This window comes from Takifugu rubripes, chromosome 8, assembly GCF_901000725.2.
Source record: "Takifugu rubripes chromosome 8, fTakRub1.2, whole genome shotgun sequence".
NCBI lineage: Eukaryota > Metazoa > Chordata > Actinopteri > Tetraodontiformes > Tetraodontidae > Takifugu > Takifugu rubripes.
Genome location: NC_042292.1, coordinates 18089078 through 18107197, shown reverse-complemented (window position 1 = coordinate 18107197; position 18120 = coordinate 18089078). Strand labels below are relative to the sequence as shown.

The 18120-nt window shown below is 54.0% G+C and overlaps 1 protein-coding gene across 25 annotated transcripts in view; it reads left to right on the top strand.

Annotated features, from left to right (window-relative positions):
• Positions 1–18120, top strand: part of LOC101078919 (adhesion G protein-coupled receptor L3-like) — a 126633-nt gene that overhangs the window by 99742 nt on the left and 8771 nt on the right. For 16 of the 25 annotated variants that reach the window (XR_003889381.1, XM_029840929.1, XM_029840921.1 and 13 more), the window contains 8 exons: positions 1165–1287; positions 1930–2135; positions 2814–2990; positions 8122–8331; positions 9720–9940; positions 12493–12559; positions 14001–14092; positions 17618–17644. Coding sequence is in view for 24 of the 25 variants with exons in the window: in XM_029840929.1 (XP_029696789.1) it covers positions 1165–1287; positions 1930–2135; positions 2814–2990; positions 8122–8331; positions 9720–9940; positions 12493–12559; positions 14001–14092; positions 17618–17644 (1123 nt within the window). In the remaining variant the exon portion in view is untranslated. The remainder of the gene's footprint in view (positions 1–1164; positions 1288–1929; positions 2136–2813; positions 2991–8121; positions 8332–9719; positions 9941–12492; positions 12560–14000; positions 14093–17617; positions 17645–18120) is intronic. The other 9 variants (XM_029840944.1, XM_029840927.1, XM_029840941.1 and 6 more) reach the window with 1 other exon arrangement.

Sequence of the window (18120 nt, the reverse complement as noted above, 5' to 3'; positions counted from 1 at the left end):
TGAGGGGGGAGGGGGGCACTTAAACTCCGGTAATCACTGCAGCAGCTAATAATTGATCCCTCGCATTGATCCACGCCTACAGTCGCGCGCGCTCCTGGCACCTGGGTCTCATATCAGAACAGAAGGATCCAGTTTTAGCCTCTCGGATAATGAGATCTGTTTTCTCTGCTTTCAGGGGCGGCAGGTTGCTCCCTCCGCCGTCGGGTCTGTTTTTGTTTCCTCGCGCGCGCGTCTTTTGTCTCTTCTGCATCACAATCTGAGGAGATTTCTCCAGATTAGGGAATATCGGAGGCGTCGCCTTCGGGTCCGAGGAGAAGTGCAGCATCAAAGAGTCCCCAAAGCCTTCCTAAGCTCTCTTACACGACAACACGGGGAGCCGGAGTGGCAGAGGGAGAAGGCGGGTTTGGGATCCAGGAGCCACGAGCCTCCTTCCATTGTCTTTGTTAGCTTGAATGGGAACATTCGCTCCGCTCGGAGAAGAGATAAAACGGGAGGATTAAAGCGAGTCTTCGCGGGGGCGTCGGCATTTATCAGAAACTCCTGCGTCATCGTCGGCGGATAATCTGACGGAGCACCTTCGCTCCCGTTCCCAACCCTTTTGTTTCCCACTGCTTTCTATTTCCGTCCACGGATTGTGGATGGAGGGCGCCGTTGCCAGCGTTCCGATGATGTATGTGAATGTAAAGGTGAGGCGTCACGGCGGTAATAAATCAGTGGATCCGGCCGGCTGCTCTGGGAGTTCCGCTGACATTTCGGAAGGCCGGGAACGCACGCTCCGCTGCGTTATTAAAGCCGACTGTGGTGGACGCGGCTCTTTATTCCAACAAGGCGTGAATGGGGAGAGGAAGAGCGGCGCCGGCGCTCCTCTCCGGCGAGGAAGGCTTCCTTCAGCACTTCCAGGTGAAGTGTGGTCACCTGAGCTGTTGGTGGTCACATGATTAAGAGGCAGCGGCATCCGGGGGGGGGGCGACCCTCCAGCGGCGCTTCGTGCCCGTTGGAGATGCGCTGATTAATAAAATGGCGGCGGTGAAGCGCCGATGGCCGCCACCGACGTCGGGTCGCCTCCTAACGACCGTCTAATGAGAGCTCAGTGACTGGGGGGGGGGTCCAGGGGCGGTTTTCCGTGATCGGCTTCATTCAACGACCGTGTTTTTCCCTCTCCAGAGCTGGAGGTCGCCAGGATGAGCACCGACGGGAATCTGCCCGACCTCAAGTTCCCACAAACGGGAGGACAAGGCAACGCCATCCACCTGTCCGCCAACACGCTGAAGCAGCACGGGAGAAACGGTGAGGAGCCTTTTCAGAACCAGAACCACTGTTGCTGTGAAGCCTCAACTTTGCCCCCTGCTGTGACAAATTAAGCAAATATTCTCCTTTTTTTAGTCATTTTCATCGGAAAACTAAAAATCAGGCGTTTAGATGCAATTAATCTGCATCCAGCCACATTTTTTATTCCTTTTTATTGCCTCCTGTTGATGAGAAAGGGCTGGAAGACCGCGTCCGACCGGGCCCGGCAGGATACCGGAGCAGGGCCGTGGATATTCCGCCATTATCCGTTTGTTTTCTTTTCATCTGAATGAGCGATCTCGGCCGCGGCGGGAGGGAAACCTTCCTTGGTATCGGTGCGATGAGACGGCGGAGGGGAAGGAGACGCCACCGAGAGGAGGAAATGATTAACAAGAAAAATGCTAACCTCCGCGGCCGCGCTCGCCGTAACGCCGCCGCCACCCGCGCCGAATTAAACTGTTTGTTTTCCCTCCTGCAGAACTTCCCCTTCCCGTCGCCTCATTGTGACACTTTTGTTATTGCACTTTTTATTCATTTATTTCCAAAAGCAGTTTGGTATTTTTCTGGTTTTCTGAACTATTCGGATAAATCCGAGGAAAAAATGACTCCTCGGTTCACAAACATGGACTCACCTCCCCGCAGGTGAGATCCGGATCGCCTTCGTCCTCTACAAACACATCGGCGTTTACCTTTCCACGGAGAACGCCACCGTCAAGCTGGGCCGCGAAGCCTTGGCGACCAATTACTCCGTCATCGTCAACTCGGCCGTCATCACGGCCGCCATAAACAAAGACTCCAACAAGGTGTACCTCTCGGACCCCGTCGTCTTCACCGTCAGACACTTGCAGGTAACTTCCTGTCTTTTTGTCAGATGGAATAAGTTTGGACTTTGATGTCGTTTTTCTCCGCTTTGATGTTCTTTGATGCACTTTGTTCAAAGAGGCTCTTTTGTGGCGATTCTCATTTGTCTTTTTTGTGTCTTTTGTGTCATTCATTGTTCCGCCTTTGAGGTTTCTGCCGGTAAAAAAAAAGCAGAAGTTCCGTGTTTCATCCTGCACCTGCTCGGTTTTCTTGTGCCGCATTTAGGAACGGAGGAAAATTCAGATTTGGATCGAGGACCCGTTCAGAGTCGTCTCTTTAGAACTCGCAGCTGCGACCTTCTCGGCCCTGAGCGCCTGGATCAAGGATCTTCTGGGAGGACGACGCGTCCTCCAGTTATTGTTTAGCTTCTTTGCGTCGTCGCTTAACGGGACCAATTAAAGCCGCGATGGCGACCCGGGCTCGTCCTTTGTCCCTGCTCTGGAGCCGCTCCGGCCTCGGCTGAGTGAAGGATAAAGTCAATCAGCAGGACATAAACCCTGTTAGCCTAATTAGCCCGCGGCTAGTGCGAACCTGTAAAAAAGACAACAGCTCCTCCGCGCTTTTATTGAGAGAGAGGAGACGCGGTCGACCTCGTAAGTCGAGCGAAGGCGGCCGCTCGCCGGTTTGTGAGGAGCTTCTCATGAGTTCTCTCTGTCTTCAAACAGCAGTCGGAGGAGAACTTCAACCCCAACTGCTCCTTCTGGAGCTACTCGAAGAAAACCATGGCCGGCTACTGGTCGACGCAGGACTGCCGCTTGCTGGCCACCAACCGGACGCACACCACCTGCTCGTGCACCCACCTGACCAACTTCGCCGTCCTCATGGCCCACGTCGATGTCAAGGTGGGTAAAGGGGGCGGATCGATTCCCCGGAGCAAGAATAGACGGAGAAGAAGAGCGGAGAGCAGCTTCTGAGAGCCTCTTTTATGTCCGACTCAGTCTCAAGTCCAGGCTGAAATGGAATTTTCTGACCTTTGTGGATGTTGATGAACCAGTTCAGACGACCCTTTTTTAGGGGAACGGGCCGGCGTGGAGTGGTATCGATCCGACCTCCGCGTGTGCGACGGTGCCCGAGCGAGCGGTTCACTCGGGCCTCCTTCCGACTGGAACGTTTGTCTTTATGCGTCTCCGGAGAACAGGAAACGGGATCAGCGTGGTGTCCTCACACCGGCGGCGTATCCCTTCCAGTCAGGACGAGAGGAACGTTGCTAATGGGCGTTAGCGTAGAGGTCAAGACGGAGCGGAGTCAAAGGAGGTGTGTCGGAACGATTTTGGAAGGGGAAGAAGAGGGGAGGGATGGAAAGGGAAGAGGCTGGATGATGCTGGGAGTAAGTTGTGTGGCGGCTCTGATGCTGACAGATGGAGTAATGAATTCTGTCAGAAGTTTGAGGAGCTCACATGCTGACAGAGCAGATTAGTTCTCCGTATCTGGCACCGGATCTGTCTCGGCAGAGCCGCGCTTTGGAATCGGTGGCGAAAAAAAGGAAGCGCTGAGCAACGCCGCGTTTGGCGCCCGTCCACGGAGCTGTTAGAACTTCCCTCCGCCGCGTCCTCTCTCCTCTGGCAGCGCGCGTCTCCTCACTGTCCTCCCGTCCTCGGGACGGATCCTGAAACCCGGCCGGGAATCAAGTGTTGTTTGTGTCTAAATGTGGAACGAATCCTCCTGAAATTAGCGTCCGATTTTGCGCCTCCATCAAGCGGCGGCGGCTCCCGGGCCGGTGAAATGCATTGTGGGACGTCCGGCCGTGCCGAGGCCAGACAGGTGACCGGAGGGATGCGGATTCTGAGGGGGGCACAACCGGAGGAAGAGGGGAGGCTGAGGGCTGAAGGGGAGGAGGGAAAGAGCCAAACCCAAACGTTCCCCCCCAGACAAAAGCTGCCACTTCCCACCTCCTTTATTCTTTATCTTTTCCACTTGGATGTTCTAAAAGGTGGCAGCTGAATGGAAGATTCAGGAGCTTTTTATGTGACAGCGCGTTCCGTCTGAGGACGCCCTGAATGGAAGCGTGTGTGTGTGTGTGTGTGTGTGTGTGAGGGAGGGGGGGAGGGAGAGAAAAAATATGTTAGAATCCGAAGAGATCTGTTTTTGTAGCCATGGCAACAGCTCACAGCACTGCGGATCTCGACATCGTCACCCCGTGAGCCGGTTTATTCCTCAGTGGCGTCCTGGGAAAATTAAACGTCGTTCACCTTTCCTACGCAGGACGGGGACGGGCGTCCCGCTTTTGGTTGATGACCAGCTGGTGTCGGTTCTGCCAGTTAGTTCCGCGCTAAACCTCCACTCCTTCCAGACTAACCGTCGTTCTCACAAAGCTTTTCCCTGTTTTCTCTCCGGCGTCCACCGGAAACCAAAGAAATTCCCAAAACTTGGTCCAGGCGTGTTTTCCAAAGCGACCCCTGAACCGGAGCGGCTCGGATCTGAGATTATTAGACACATTCAGCAGCGGGGGGAACTCCAGGCTGCGTCTCTGCGGGATTAATTATGTCTGAAGTCAATTAGTTCCCGGGAATAATTAGTAATTCCACCATTTCTAGATGTCGGAACACTGCTGGAAATTTGCGAGCGTCCTCAGATGTTTGGAGACTCGGCAGTTTCAAACGCGTGTTTCCGTCCGGCCAAATTAGCGGAAGTGAAGTCTCTATCGGGTGCTCATATAGACAACGTGCACTTTATTGGCGCCAAGCTGGGAACGTCGGGACTTTTCCTGGTTTTCCGGTGCGTCCAGCTGTGTGACATCGGTCAGGCGCCGCCCGATGGCATTGAGCGTCCGTCGCGGCGTCCGTTTGGCCACTCGAGCTCCTGCCTCGTCTAAATTTTGACTCTTTTCCGAGGTTTGATCCTGCGATGGGAGCTGCGGAGCGCCGTCGGACAGATTTATCCCGGGATGGCAGCTGCGCGCGAGCGATTATGTTTCTTTTGTATCGCTTCCCGGTGATTGCAAACAGAGACTTGGAACGGCCGGCGTGAGAGTGGGTGTGATTCCAAGGGACTTTGCTGAGGACGCCGAGGCGTCTCGCCTCAAGATGTCCCGATTTTGGAACGCTGAGACGGAGGCAAAATAAAGACGCCTTAGGAATCGGTTCATTCCGGTCGGGGCTGATGGAGGCTGCTTCTGCTTCCCTTGAAGAACCGATGGGAACGTCGGTCGTCTGGCCGGAGCCTGACCTAAAAACGAGAGTGCAGCGTGTCCGATATTGGGAACCGGACTTTTTCTCCGGATCCGTTAATGCGACCGTGAGGTGGAGAACAAACAGGCGGTAATGAGGCAAAGCAACGACTCGGCTCTAAGAAATATAGACCTGCTCTGGTTCCACCTAAAGGTCGTTATTCACGCCGTAGTTGTGCGTGCTAGCATAAGCTCCAGGGATGCTCCGAGCTACTGGCAAGTGGCGCTATTCCCGCCAGACCGTGGAATAAATCAGTGGTACGTCCCACTGGGTGATGGAGAAGGTGGTGTTGGGAGAACATTCATCACCGCCGGAGCGTAGAAGCGGCGCCCGCAGACCGCAGCTACGATGGGACGCGCCGGTCAAGGTTAGCCCCATATTTTAAGGTGTTCGGCTACCGCTCACGCGGGACGATCCCGACGAGCCCGTTCAACGTGTTCGGGAAGGAGGAAAATGGAGCACATGGAGGGCGCGTCAGAAACATCGGAATGGTTGTCGTTGCTGTCGTAGCTTAGCAACAGTGGGATGTTATTTTGGCCATGCTAGCCCGGCTAGCCCAGATGAGCATCTTCACTGCTCATATCAGGTGAACCACTGCAGGGGGATGCTAACCCTTAGCTTAGCTGAAGCCACCAGATGGAGATCAAAGCCTGGCCCGGCGCTCCCGGCTCTTCTCCAGGATTCAAGGGTCGGCTGACTTTCACGGAGAAAGTTCCTGAGCTGGATGTTTTCGCTAATTGAGTGACTATGATGTCTCCATGTTCCTGACATCCGCTTTTCCTTGAGAGCCCACAGAGCTTCCTCCTGCTTGCTAGCGGAGCCGATCTTCTAAAGCGTCCGTGTGGAATGAGCCATCGTCAGGAAAGCGGAGAAAAAGCTGCCAGAGCCAGAAACTGGAAGACAAATGCACTTCCACGATCCCGGGGATTTCAGAGCCAATCCCGTCCGGCCTCGGCACCGCTTCCCCTCACCGTGTCGCCGCCGCGGCCCCCACTGACGCCGTCGTTGCCCCCCCTCGGTAAAACACAAACGGCCGTCGGCCCCATCCCAGAAAAATCAAATCATTCCAGAGTAAATCCATCACGCCGCTGCAGATACTCCCTCCGCCGGTGTCGACCCAGCTCGTTGCCAATTGATGGCGAGATTGTGATGGATGTAGCCGCTGCTCCGCTCTGCTAGCAGCCTCAGAGCCGCTCGCTGTAAAATAAACTGGCGCCACTCAAACTTCTCACCTCGCTGAAGTTCATTGGATTTACAAATTGCTCCTTCGTGGAAAAGTCAAATCCAAAATGTATATTGAAACACGGCTCTTTTAAAAGATTTGACTTTCTGTGTTTCCACAAACGCCTTTTAGCAGGTTTCAGACCAAACCTTCATGTAGCCTTGGAAAAACATCATTTTTTACTGTAGAAAAGGTTGGACGAAACCCAGCGGTTAGCAGTTAGCATGCTAATATGGGAACGCGCATTTGTATGTGTGAAGGCGGCGGACATCAGCCGCCACCATGTCTCAGTCACGCGGGCGCCGTCCGTCACCGTTATCCCCCTGCTAGCATCACCACATCGCCTTACGTAAACTCGACTGAGGGGCGGGGGAGGGGGGGGCAGCCGATGCTTTGATGTCGACGCTCCCTCTCTCCCCCCAGCCCCTGCGGGATTTACTGCTGACTGGTCGGAATATGATTTAAAGAGGCGCTTGTTTGAGAGACGTATTAGACACAGTGCGCCTCTGCGGCGGTATTCCGGGGCGTAAGCAAATATTTTCACGGGCCGGTCCGACGCTACAGCCCTGAGTCATTCGTTATTTGCTGAAGGCCGAGACTTTAATATTAAACAGCTGAACTGCACCTAAAGTCGGCTCCTATTCCGTGTCTGCGTGTGCCCAGATAAGGCTGCGCTCCCGATGAATAACTCCCCGCTTTCAGCGTTCCCAAACTCGCGACAAAGGTAAAGTGGCGTTTGTTCGCCCCTCGTTGGCATTCAGGCGCCGCTCCCGTTGCATCAAGAGTTCCACCCGGGTGCCGCTGGAGTCCCGTTCGGAAGCGCGACAGTTTTTTGCTGTTTTGTGGTTGGGGAAAAAAGAGGACGGCGTCTCCGGGGGAGACGAGCCTCGGCAGCTCGCCGGAACGTCGCCGTTGGTGCGTTTAGCTAATCGATCAGCCGGTCGGCCGTCCTCTAACTTAAGGCCTCTGTTCGCGCACAGAGAAAATACCCAGATTTGAACTCTTGGTGGAATTTTCCGAGGGATTTTCCGTGGTTTTTCCCGTTAGCTGTGTCACATATGATGCGTAATTAGGGCCTAATTCAACCGTCCTCACTGACGGGTTCTTGAACGTAGCTTCTAATTAGCTGGTCCGAATCGGCCACAGGCCCCAGAGGTCAGCCGGGCTGGACTCAAATCCCCGGCGTCCACGTGTCCACGTGCGCGTCCTTCGCGGGGGGATGTAAATTCTCTCGGGCGGGAGTGATTATGGTCTGTCCGGAGCCGCGCTAGCGTTGCTGCAGCACCTTTCAGCGGCTGCAGCGGGAAGCTTCAGCAGCGCAGGAAGTTATTGGCCTTGTTGTGGTTTGATTGTTTTCCCGGCGTGCCGGTCTGGGACACCTGCGGCCCGGCCGACCGTTTGCCGGGTTTCACTTTGTTGCCCGTCCAAAACGGAACGACAGGAGGCCGTTTTAGATTGATTCGCTCTGACTAATTCATGCCTGGGATCCGCCACCTGTGGCTAGCGGCGTAATGGGATATCGGAGGTTGGGTGGAACCGCTCCAGCCGGAGAAGCGCCTGTTTTGATTCCCTCCTCTCTTCCAGAACGAGGATCCCATTCACGACATGCTCCTGGACGTCATCACGTGGGTCGGCATCCTGCTGTCGCTGGTCTGCCTCCTCATCAGCCTCTTCACCTTCTGCTTCTTCCGAGGCCTCCAGAGCGACCGGAACACCATCCACAAGAACCTGTGCATCAGCCTGTTCATCGCCGAGTCGCTCTTCCTGGTGGGGATCAACCGCGGCGACCAGCCGGTGAGCCCGCGGCCGCGGCGCCGCTCTCCTACCGTACGGTATCGATCTTTTTAGCGTCACGCGTGCCACTGAAAGTGCTGCAGCGCTGCGGGAAGCAACGAGGGATTAAAGAACGGGAGGTAAAGAACCGCGTTGAGCTGTTTTTCCGAGACCGGAGGAGAATATATGTAACTCCGAGTGGGAACGTGCAGCTGCCGCCAGGCGTGGAGCTTAATCCGTCACCCCCCACCCCACCAGCTTCCGGCCTTGAAGAAGCTCTTCAGACTGAAGCAGGCGCTCGTTTCTAGCGTCTGTGCTAGCGGGGCCGCGAGCTGCTGCTCATCCGGTCGTTGTTACGCAGTTTCTCTGTGGGATGAGCGAGGCGCTCACGTCTCAAGTGGCGTTCGATGTCACCACCGCGAACTAGCATAGCTATTAGCATGGAGCACGAAACGTGCGACCACCTAATTGAGGCGACGCGCGGACATCCGGGGAGGAGTTGCACCCAGCAGCATTGCTAATGCAGATCAGGGCAACGCTGCTAACATTAGCCGAGGCCGGAGCTTCATTTTTTACATGCTAGTGAGCAAACACACTCGACGTGGCGCTCGGCGCCGCCACGAGACGCGTCCTCGGGTAATTACACCATCCTGACAGACTGAACCTCCTCTCGCCTCCCTTCCAATTTACAAACCCTTCAGCTCCGTCTGGATTAAGCTGTTCAGTGCGGCTAAGCCTTCCTTTGCTATAATTGTGGCGTCCCAGAGCTGCGGCGGCGGCGGTCGGGGGGGGTTCGACAAACGAAGCGACGGGACCGAGTCCATAACGAGGCGCGGCGCTCCCTCCACACGGGGGTGCGGAGGGTGGGTGTGATCCAGGTGAACGGGGTCGGCACTCATCTCCACCGCCCGTGTCATATTATCCTGCAGCATATCCAAACTTTGAATCCGTGGAAAAACCGCACGTCGGAGTTTATCCACGATCCCGTGGCGTTGAAAGTTAATGCCTCGGCCTCCGCCCTTCCCTTCCATAACGTTTTATGGGCGTGATTCATGGCCCGGGCACGAGATCGCTCTCCTGGACCGCAATTAGTGTCCACTCAACCTTTCAGGTTTTCAATTCAATTCATTTAGGCGGCGGGAAAAAAGCGGCGCGAGTCATGTTAAACTGCGGCGGTAATGAGATCAACCCGCGGGAGCGCGGCGGCGTATTATTCTTAGCGAGCGGACACGGACTTAGCGTGCATGCTAATCTCACCTGCAGGTATTTCCAGCAGGCCGGGAAGTGTGGAAGTACATGTTGTTCTCTCATGTCCCCTGTAACCCACGGCAACGGGGTCCGGAGCCCGTCGCCAGGCTAACTGTTAGCGATGCTAATGTTTTCTGAGCGTCTCCATCCTCTCTCCAAAGATCGCCTGCGCCGTCTTCGCCGCCCTGCTCCACTTCTTCTTCCTGGCGGCGTTCACCTGGATGTTCCTGGAAGGCGTGCAGCTCTACATCATGCTGGTGGAGGTGTTCGAGAGCGAGCACTCGCGCCGGCGCTACTTCTACCTGATCGGCTACGGCGTCCCCGCGCTGATCGTGGCCGTCTCCGCCGCCGTGGACTACCGGAGCTACGGCACCGAGCGAGTGTGAGTAGACGCCGCCTGGTCACGTGACGGCTAACGTGTCCGCGAAGCAGCGTCTTGATCTGCCGCCAAAAACAACGACGTGTCACACGCGGAGGAATCCGACACGACTTAACGTCGCTGCTTCTCATCAACTTTTAACGAAGCCGGGGAGCTTCCGAAGCTGCTCCCGGCGGCGTTCTGGCGCCGCTCCGCCGAGACAGGAAGGAGCGTCGGCTGCTGCCGTTGATGTCAGACACTCTCGCTCAGATGTAAATCCATCGGAAAATAATGAAGAGCGGCATCAACAGCCCGCTTCCGAGGTCTTTATCACGCTGTACGTGGCTCGGAGCGACGGCGCTCTCAGACGCTGGAGTTGCTTCCTGATGGATGAGGCGCTCGCCGCCGCCGCCGGAGCCTCGGCGTCCCGTGAATAATTAAAGGCTGCCACCGGTGGAACAATTACACGCAGCCGGTGAAGGACGAGGCGGTGGCGGCGGCGTGACGCGCGGCGAATAGCAAAGGGCCGGCGTGGACCCGCGGTCGCCGCCGCCGCCGATTGATCGGGCGCCGTCACCGGTGCTCTGCTTTTAAAAGGAGAAACCTCCAACTAATATTCGGCCTGACAACCGGTCTGCTCCTAACGATCAATTTGGTGGCTCTAATCATAATTTCCAATCACTCGCTAATTGTAATCACTCGCCGATGAAAGATGATCACCGGGCGATCCGGTATAATTGAATCTGCTTTAATCAGAACCGCGGAGCAGCCCACTCAGACCCGATTGCTTTATTCTAGCACGTTAGCGCCGGACTAGCGTAGCATTCTTCTAGATTTCGCCATCGGAATTTACAGGCTCGTTAACAGACGGCTCATCCTGAGAGCTAACCTGTTAGCATGCGCTTTTATTCACAAAGTAAATAGATACTGAAAGTACAAAGATTGGAAATATGGAAATAAAGAAGATAAAAACGTTCAAGGTTGAATAAAGTTCAGACGATATTATAATTTTCACCCAAAGTTCTTGTTTTGATCGCTGTGGTACTCAAACTTTTTTCAATATTTCCGAAGTAAGATATTAATATCGCCTTGAAAACAATATTTGGATGCCGGTTAGCAAATTTGGAACAATGTAGCTGTAATTAAGAGGAGGTTAATTACATCCATTTCCTCCCGGCTGATTTCCTTGTTTTCCGACGAATGAAATACGTTTAATTTAACTTAATTTAATTTAAATGAAGAGTCGACTGAAGAAATCTTGAGGAAAGCCCAAAATGTACAAATGTGAGAACATTCCCAAAATAGTCCGTTATTAAAGTGTAACACTGGTGATCAAAGAGATGAAAGGCAGGAATATTTATATTTCTGAGTCTAAACAAGCTAGCAAAACCACCAAGCGCTACTCATATTTCCCAAAACGTCCGGGTGTTGATGCTAATTGTGGTCTCAAAGCTAATCCCAGTTTCTCCATTTGGTCGCTTCCTCCCTTCGGAGCTTTCGCACATTCAGGCGGAAGAAGGTCTCCACGCCACAGCGCTCCGGCAGATGTTAGCTTGCGCCACCACTTTGCTCTGGTACCTAATAAATGGCGCGCGCGGCGGCAGCCGCTCAGAAAGGCAAATAAAACGACAGGAAGGTGCAGAGGAGGCAGAACAAAACGAGAGCCCGCAGCCACCGCCGCCGCCGCCGCCCACCGCATCTTTAAATCTTTCTGTGATCAGAGGAAGGCGGCTCAAGCTAACAATGGAACCTTCAGTGTAATTTAGAACGGCGACGACGGGAGCGTTCCCTTTGATGATCCGCCAGCGTTCCGCACATCCTCCGTTAGCGGCGAGGGGGAGATGGGCACAACAAAAGGAACGGTCCATTTCTGTCCCGTCACGTCTCGTTACGGCGCCATCTCCCCGCTGTCGCCGCCGTCTTTGTGAGCGGGAAGTCAAACCTGCACAAAGTTGCTTTTCGGCGTTATTTCGCCCGATATTTCAGTCGGACAGGTTTGTCGCTATAAATAACGTTAAAAGAGCGGGCAGGAACAAAGCGTTGATGATGATCGATCCGCCGGATGTGCGGCACATTTACGATGACGCTTCCCTCTTAAGCGACGCCTCCATTTGCCTCAGAATTCCCAGCGTTCCGGCTAACTTTCCTCCACTTCCATTTCCTGTCCCCGTCAGCCTGAGTGACAGTGGCCAAAAATGGAGGCGCAGCAGCGGAGATTAGAAGATGAATAATTCAAGCACAGGTCATGGATCTTTCATCGGGAGGGAGCCGATGCCGGCCACGCTAGCCTTGTTCCGCGTTTACCTTCAAACGCCGTAGAACCGCCTTTCTTTGTTTGTTTGTTTGTTGTTTGTTTCATCGCTGTTCTCGGAACTGGGGTCAAGGTCGACTCTTCCTCAGGTCCGACGTTGTGGTAGCATTTTCCTTCTGGTAGCGGTGCTGTTCTGGAGCTAATAAAGGTTGTGGGGGCTTTGGGGCCCTAGGGGGAGGTTTGTCCTCTACTGAGACAGCAGGACAGGAAAGTCCTGGTTCTTATTCCCCGTCCTCTGCTCTTATCTCCGCCTCTCTCCCCACAGCTGCTGGCTCCGCCTGGACACCTACTTCATCTGGAGCTTCATAGGACCGGCAACCTTGATAATTATGGTGAGCACGACACCCGCCGCCTCCTCCGCTCATTAACCCCACTTACCCCGCAGGTCCTTTCTTAAACGGTCCGCCGAGATCCGTCCCCGCTCTCCCCGGCTCCGAGCTGTCCTTCCTGTTCCCCGCTCCCCCGCCGGCCACGGAGCCGTCCAGCAAAACGGATGGGGGTTGTAGGGAACGTGTGGCACTCTGTCACCTCGCCGCAGTCGATGGCACTTTTTGGCGTGATGAAAGAAGGAGCGGAGGGCGCTGAACTAGCTGCGCCGCGGTGGGCTAATCTGCGCCGCAATTATGATTGATTTGCCGCCGAATGGTGCTCCACCCCTTTTTTCTTCCCTGCTCGGAGGGAGGACATTTCTGTGTCTTTCCAACTAGGACGGTGCATTTTCTTTCTAAAAAAGCACTTTTATTGATCCGACTGCTTTAAATCTGGTGTCAAGCCCGGTGTTAAGTATTTAAGCTAACGCCAGGCTGTAAACGCTCATCCCTCATAATTAGCTTAAGTGAATCATTGCAAAGGTTTAAGCGATCCAACGGGGGAAAAAAGTCGTACAGGAGCGAAATATCAGAACCGGGAGATAACGCTGCGCTCCCGTGCGCGCGGCGTGATGCTAAATCCAAACAAGTTCATAATGCACGCTCGCGCTCCAGTTTGAGCCCAATCGCTCACAACGCTCGACCGTGTGAGTCACTCGGAGTCCCGAATTCCCAAACGTGATTTGGGTTTTGCCAGCAGTGGAACAACACCAGGTTGGAACCGTTTCCCTCCGTTTTGATGGTGACCGACCTTGACCAGGATGACCTTGGTTGACCTTGGTTGACCTTGACCAGGAGGGGTCCTTGAATCTACCAGAGTACAATGTTAATTTCTGTGTTCTGCCTCCCCCGGAACAAAGTGAAAAGTGCTCCAGGAAGCGTGAGTCCAGGTGTCCACTCGGAAGGGAGAAACCTCCGCTAGGCCCTGGGTCCGAGTGGGCCACCGTCCGCCTTGACCCTGCAAATGAGAAAGATCCCCTTAACGGTCTCAGCCAGCTGGAATCAGCTCCTGCAGCTTGAGCGGGTGATCGACACTCGGCTTTCGCCAACCTTTGCCACAATACTGTGTCGAATTTTCCCTCCCACTCGCTCCAGAAGTAGAAACGGCAGAAGAAAAGGGATCCGGCAGCCGTTATTCCCTGCGGTGGCCTCTAAGTGTGAATGTGATGAGACAAGTGTGAATAAGTCAGAGGCTCCGTCATGAAAGTACGCAGCTGTCTTGTTTCACGCTTCCCTGTTTAGTCTGCCGCGCCGCCGAGGTTTCGCGGGATTTTGCGCTCTGTTTGGCAAAGTGGGGACGCGAGTCGCGCGGCGGCGTTCCGGCGCTACAAAGTGCTCTGATTTAAAATGGACGGGAGCCGGAGGGGAAGGTCCGATCCTCATCGCCCTGTGTGTTGTCTTTCAGCTCAACGTGATTTTCCTGGGCATCGCGCTCTACAAGATGTTCCACCACACGGCCATTTTGAAACCAGACTCCGGTTGCCTGGACAACATCAAGTAAGAGAACTCAGATTACCCACATGTCCATTAGAGCCCTCCAGAAATAGCACTCTTTGTGGCACTTGTTCCGGAAGAAAAGACGCTTTCAGTGGCCGACAGACTCCTTTTTTCCCTCCAAGTGTCTCTTTGACTTCTCCATTTTTCAGGCCTGAGTTTAGATATTTGGAATCCCGGCTAAAAGCACTTTCCGGTCGCACGCGTCCGGCGGCTATGAAAGGTCATGTCAGAGGGGGTTAGCGTCCAGGGCTCAATGTTCCGTCTGATTCCACTCGCTCCGCTTGGCTCCGACACCTCGGATGTGAAAGTCATCGTCCGCTCCAGGTGAAATTAGCGCGAGTTTGTGATGTGAGACGGTAAAAGATTCCCGTTCAAGTCGCAGATCAAACACGAGGCTTTGATGAGCTCGACGGGCCTTTGTAGTCCCGAAACTTTATTGTTAACGTTTAATGACGGAAGTACAAAACCGTCTTTTCCAGATGAAACGGAGAGCCTCTCGGGAGACTTCCAGGATGATTCACAGGATTCCAGTTTATCTTAGTTTGTGTTTGATAACCAAACAACGGTTCTAGCTAGGTCAGGACGCGGTAATTAGCTTTAGCCAGAGATGTCTTCGGAGTTTTGTTTCTTTCATCACCCGATGAGCTGAAAACGAGCGACTTGACGTCGCCGCTGTGACATTGATGGCGATAAAAAAAGCTGCTCGCCTCGAGCGCAACATCAAAGCAAAACCGTAGAAAGTGATTAGCCGTGAGCGAGAACCTTTGACTTTTGGATGAGACGCTAAACAAAGACAAATGCCATTTAAAGCTCTTTTTTGGGCTCATTTTCCTCTTTCCGAAGCCTCTCTGGACACATGAGGCTAACGTGGCCGTTGTTCTTGCGGCGCGGCGCCCGTGTCCGCTCAGCACCCCGGCGCACTCATAAAAAATCAATCTTCGCTCAGCTGGACGTCGCCACCTTCAGCCGGACCACAGTGAGCTCCGCTTGGCTGTTCCGAACACGATTCCGCATTTTAAATCTGTCGGCTTCAGGCTGATGATTCATGGCTTTAATCTTTATTTGCGTCGCGAGAAAACAGTAAGAAATGAGAAGCCAGAAATGAATCAGCCGAAACCCTCAAATGAATTTCTCAGTATTGGTCGAGCAAAGCTGAATAGCAGGCGGCCACCAGGCTGGAATTCCAGCCTCGTTCCGACCTGGTTCCAGCCTGATTCCAGGCTGATTCCAGGCTGGAACCAGGTCAGAACGAGGCTGGAATCAGGCTGGAACGAGGCTGGAATCAGGCTGGAATCAGGTCGGAATCAGGCTGGAACCAGGCTGGAACCAGGCTGGAACCAGGCTGGAATCAAGCTGGAACCAGGCTGGAATCAGGCTGCAACCAGGCTGGAATCAAGCTGGACCCAGGCTGGACCCAGGCTGGAATCAGGCTGGAACCAGGCTGGAATCAAGCTGGACCCAGGCTGGACCCAGGCTGGACCCGGGCTGGACCCAGGCTGGAACCGGGCTGGAAGCTGTTGGGGCTGAGCAGTTGTGTGTTTGAGTCCTGCAGCAGTGGAGGACCGCCCGCCGCCCCTTGATTGGCTGCCTCGTTACGCACTCGTGTGTTAGTGTGCGAGGGGACCGATAGCGCGGCGCTTTGAAAGCAGCAGATTGGAGCGGAGCAGCAGGACGTCGGAGCGAAGCACTTAATCGCGGAGCCGTGATGCCGTAAACCCACGGCCTTTCTTCTCCTCTTCCCTCTTGTTTTGGCGCTCGCCCTCTTTCGTTTGACGCCAGATTCGCTCGTATCGACTTTCCGCTGGTTGTTTTGTCTCCCTGCGTCGCGTGATTTATGGCGCCGGCCGCTCCCAAACGCGGACGGCGACTGACCGCCTGACCCCGAGACTGACCGGCGCCCAATGAGAGGGCGGCGTTTCAGCGGCCCGCTAGAAAGTGATTTGAAGCTACGCTGCTTTTGTCAGTCCTCATTCATCTGACCAAGGCTCCGCCTGCAGACTCATTACTCGCCGCTCCACGCCAAAAATAGCCGCTTCATACCTGGCGCGTCCAGTCCCGTTTTCTTCCCCTGGAACGCCGTTTAAAAGCTTTTCCACCAGTCATGAAAGAGAAATCCCCCCTCTGACACGGCACAACAGGTTAATTAGCCAAATTTAGCTCCGCCTAATGAGGTGCGTCTCCTCGTCTCGCCCTTCTGCCATTTTGTCCCCCTTTTTTCTGGTTTGATGTCGTGTTTTCTGCTGCGATTTCATCAGGCTGCCTTGTTCTAATTTGAAAGTTTCATCCCTCTTTTTCAGCGGCTCCTCTCTGCTCCCGTTCTTGTGATTAGCGCTGGCATCCGGCCTTTTTAATCTTGCGCTGTGTTTATCTTTAATGTGCCTCTTCTTCCTCCCCGACCTTCCGTCTCCCCCCCTCTTTGATTCAGCTACCGTTATTACGACGGCTGTGTTGTTGTAGAGTGGCACCGGTAAGACGCAGCATCGCTCGGCAGAGAAATGCATCCGTGTCGTGTTTGAAGTGTTTTCCTTCCTCCCTTCATCCCCCCCGAGAGTGGGACCGCTGCTGCGTTGACCTGCAGTAACCTCAGACACCGCCGCCGCCCGCTAACGTGGCTTTTTGAAGAGATCGCAGAGATTAAACATGCTAACGAGCAGCAACGTAAATGGCGGAGCCCTCTTTTCCTGCCTCGGCTGTGATTAGCCTCACGAGCCAGTCTTTAACGCCGCCTCAGGTTAATCACAGCTCTCCTGTTTAACGCCCACGGAATGACTTAATACCAGTCTGGAATTGACCAGTTGGAGGTGGCGAACGGCGCCGCTTTGAATTAAGTCATTTCAGAGGAAATTGGCAGCGATTCGGAGCTGCAGTCTCAGACTAAAATGGCTTTTTGGTGATTTTTCCCCGACGATTAGCACTAGAAGGCTGCTCTTCTTGATTTAGCACTTTGACAGTCAAGGGGGGGGCGCGCCGCCGCCCTTGTGGACAGATTCTGCATCTACGCTACATATTGCGCAACTATTTCCACCTGTTTTGGAGGTGGACATTAGCACGAGCACCGAACCGGCTGCTGCCATCCACGGAATGTTTGAAACAGTCTTGAGTTTGGAGGACAGCGTTTATTTGGGGAGACTTCCCGTCTCCGTGTCCATTCCGCAGGCGGCCGCCGTGATGAAGTGCCTCTCCTGCCAGGTCATTAAGACGGCCCTGGGAAAATTATGTTTAATGGTTGCGGCGCTGAATTCATAAATCATTTGTTTTGCCGCACACCTGGCCCATTTATAACAGCTTAGAAGTGAGGGGTCCAGGATTTATGAGCTGACTTAGATCCTCGTACTTATCACCTATAAATCATCAACGTGCACCTTTCCCCAAACGTGTGCCCGTCTGGTTCTGTTGTGGTTCCAGTGCTTTCCATCCCTTTTATGTCCCACATTATGTTGTTCTTCAAGTTCTCCATCTGTTGATGCCAGTTCTGTTAATTTTTTCTTTCCTGTTTTTATGTTTTGTTCTCATCGTGGTTCTCAGCTATCAGGATTATGAGCCCAAGATCAAGTAAGGCGCCATCATCACACCCCCCACCCTCGCCGCCACACCATCGCTCAGCGACCATGTTAACAAACCTCATCCCATCTAGCCGCCGCTGCGAGTCGTTAGCCTGAATAATTGCGGAGTTCTCCGTCGCGCTGGAGGCTGCGTTAGCGAGTCAGAACCTGAGCGGATGAGTTGCTCACCTGCGTCTTCGGCCTCGGTAACGCAGCAGTTCTCAGCCGCGATTCACACGTGGGCGTCGTGACGCCGGAAGAGCACGAGGCTAATTAATAGCATATTCACTTAGGGGTGATAATTATTCAGAAATGCACATGTCAGTGTTTTAGTCGTTACTTTAGCATTATTAATGACAAACCTCCCACACGCATCGAGACGCCTGTGGTTTTAAATGACGCTGTCGTCTGCGTAGAAAAACTCGGAGCCGTACGTTCAAATTAACTTCTTGATCTGGGGACTCGGATGTGTTAATAGCAGTTCGA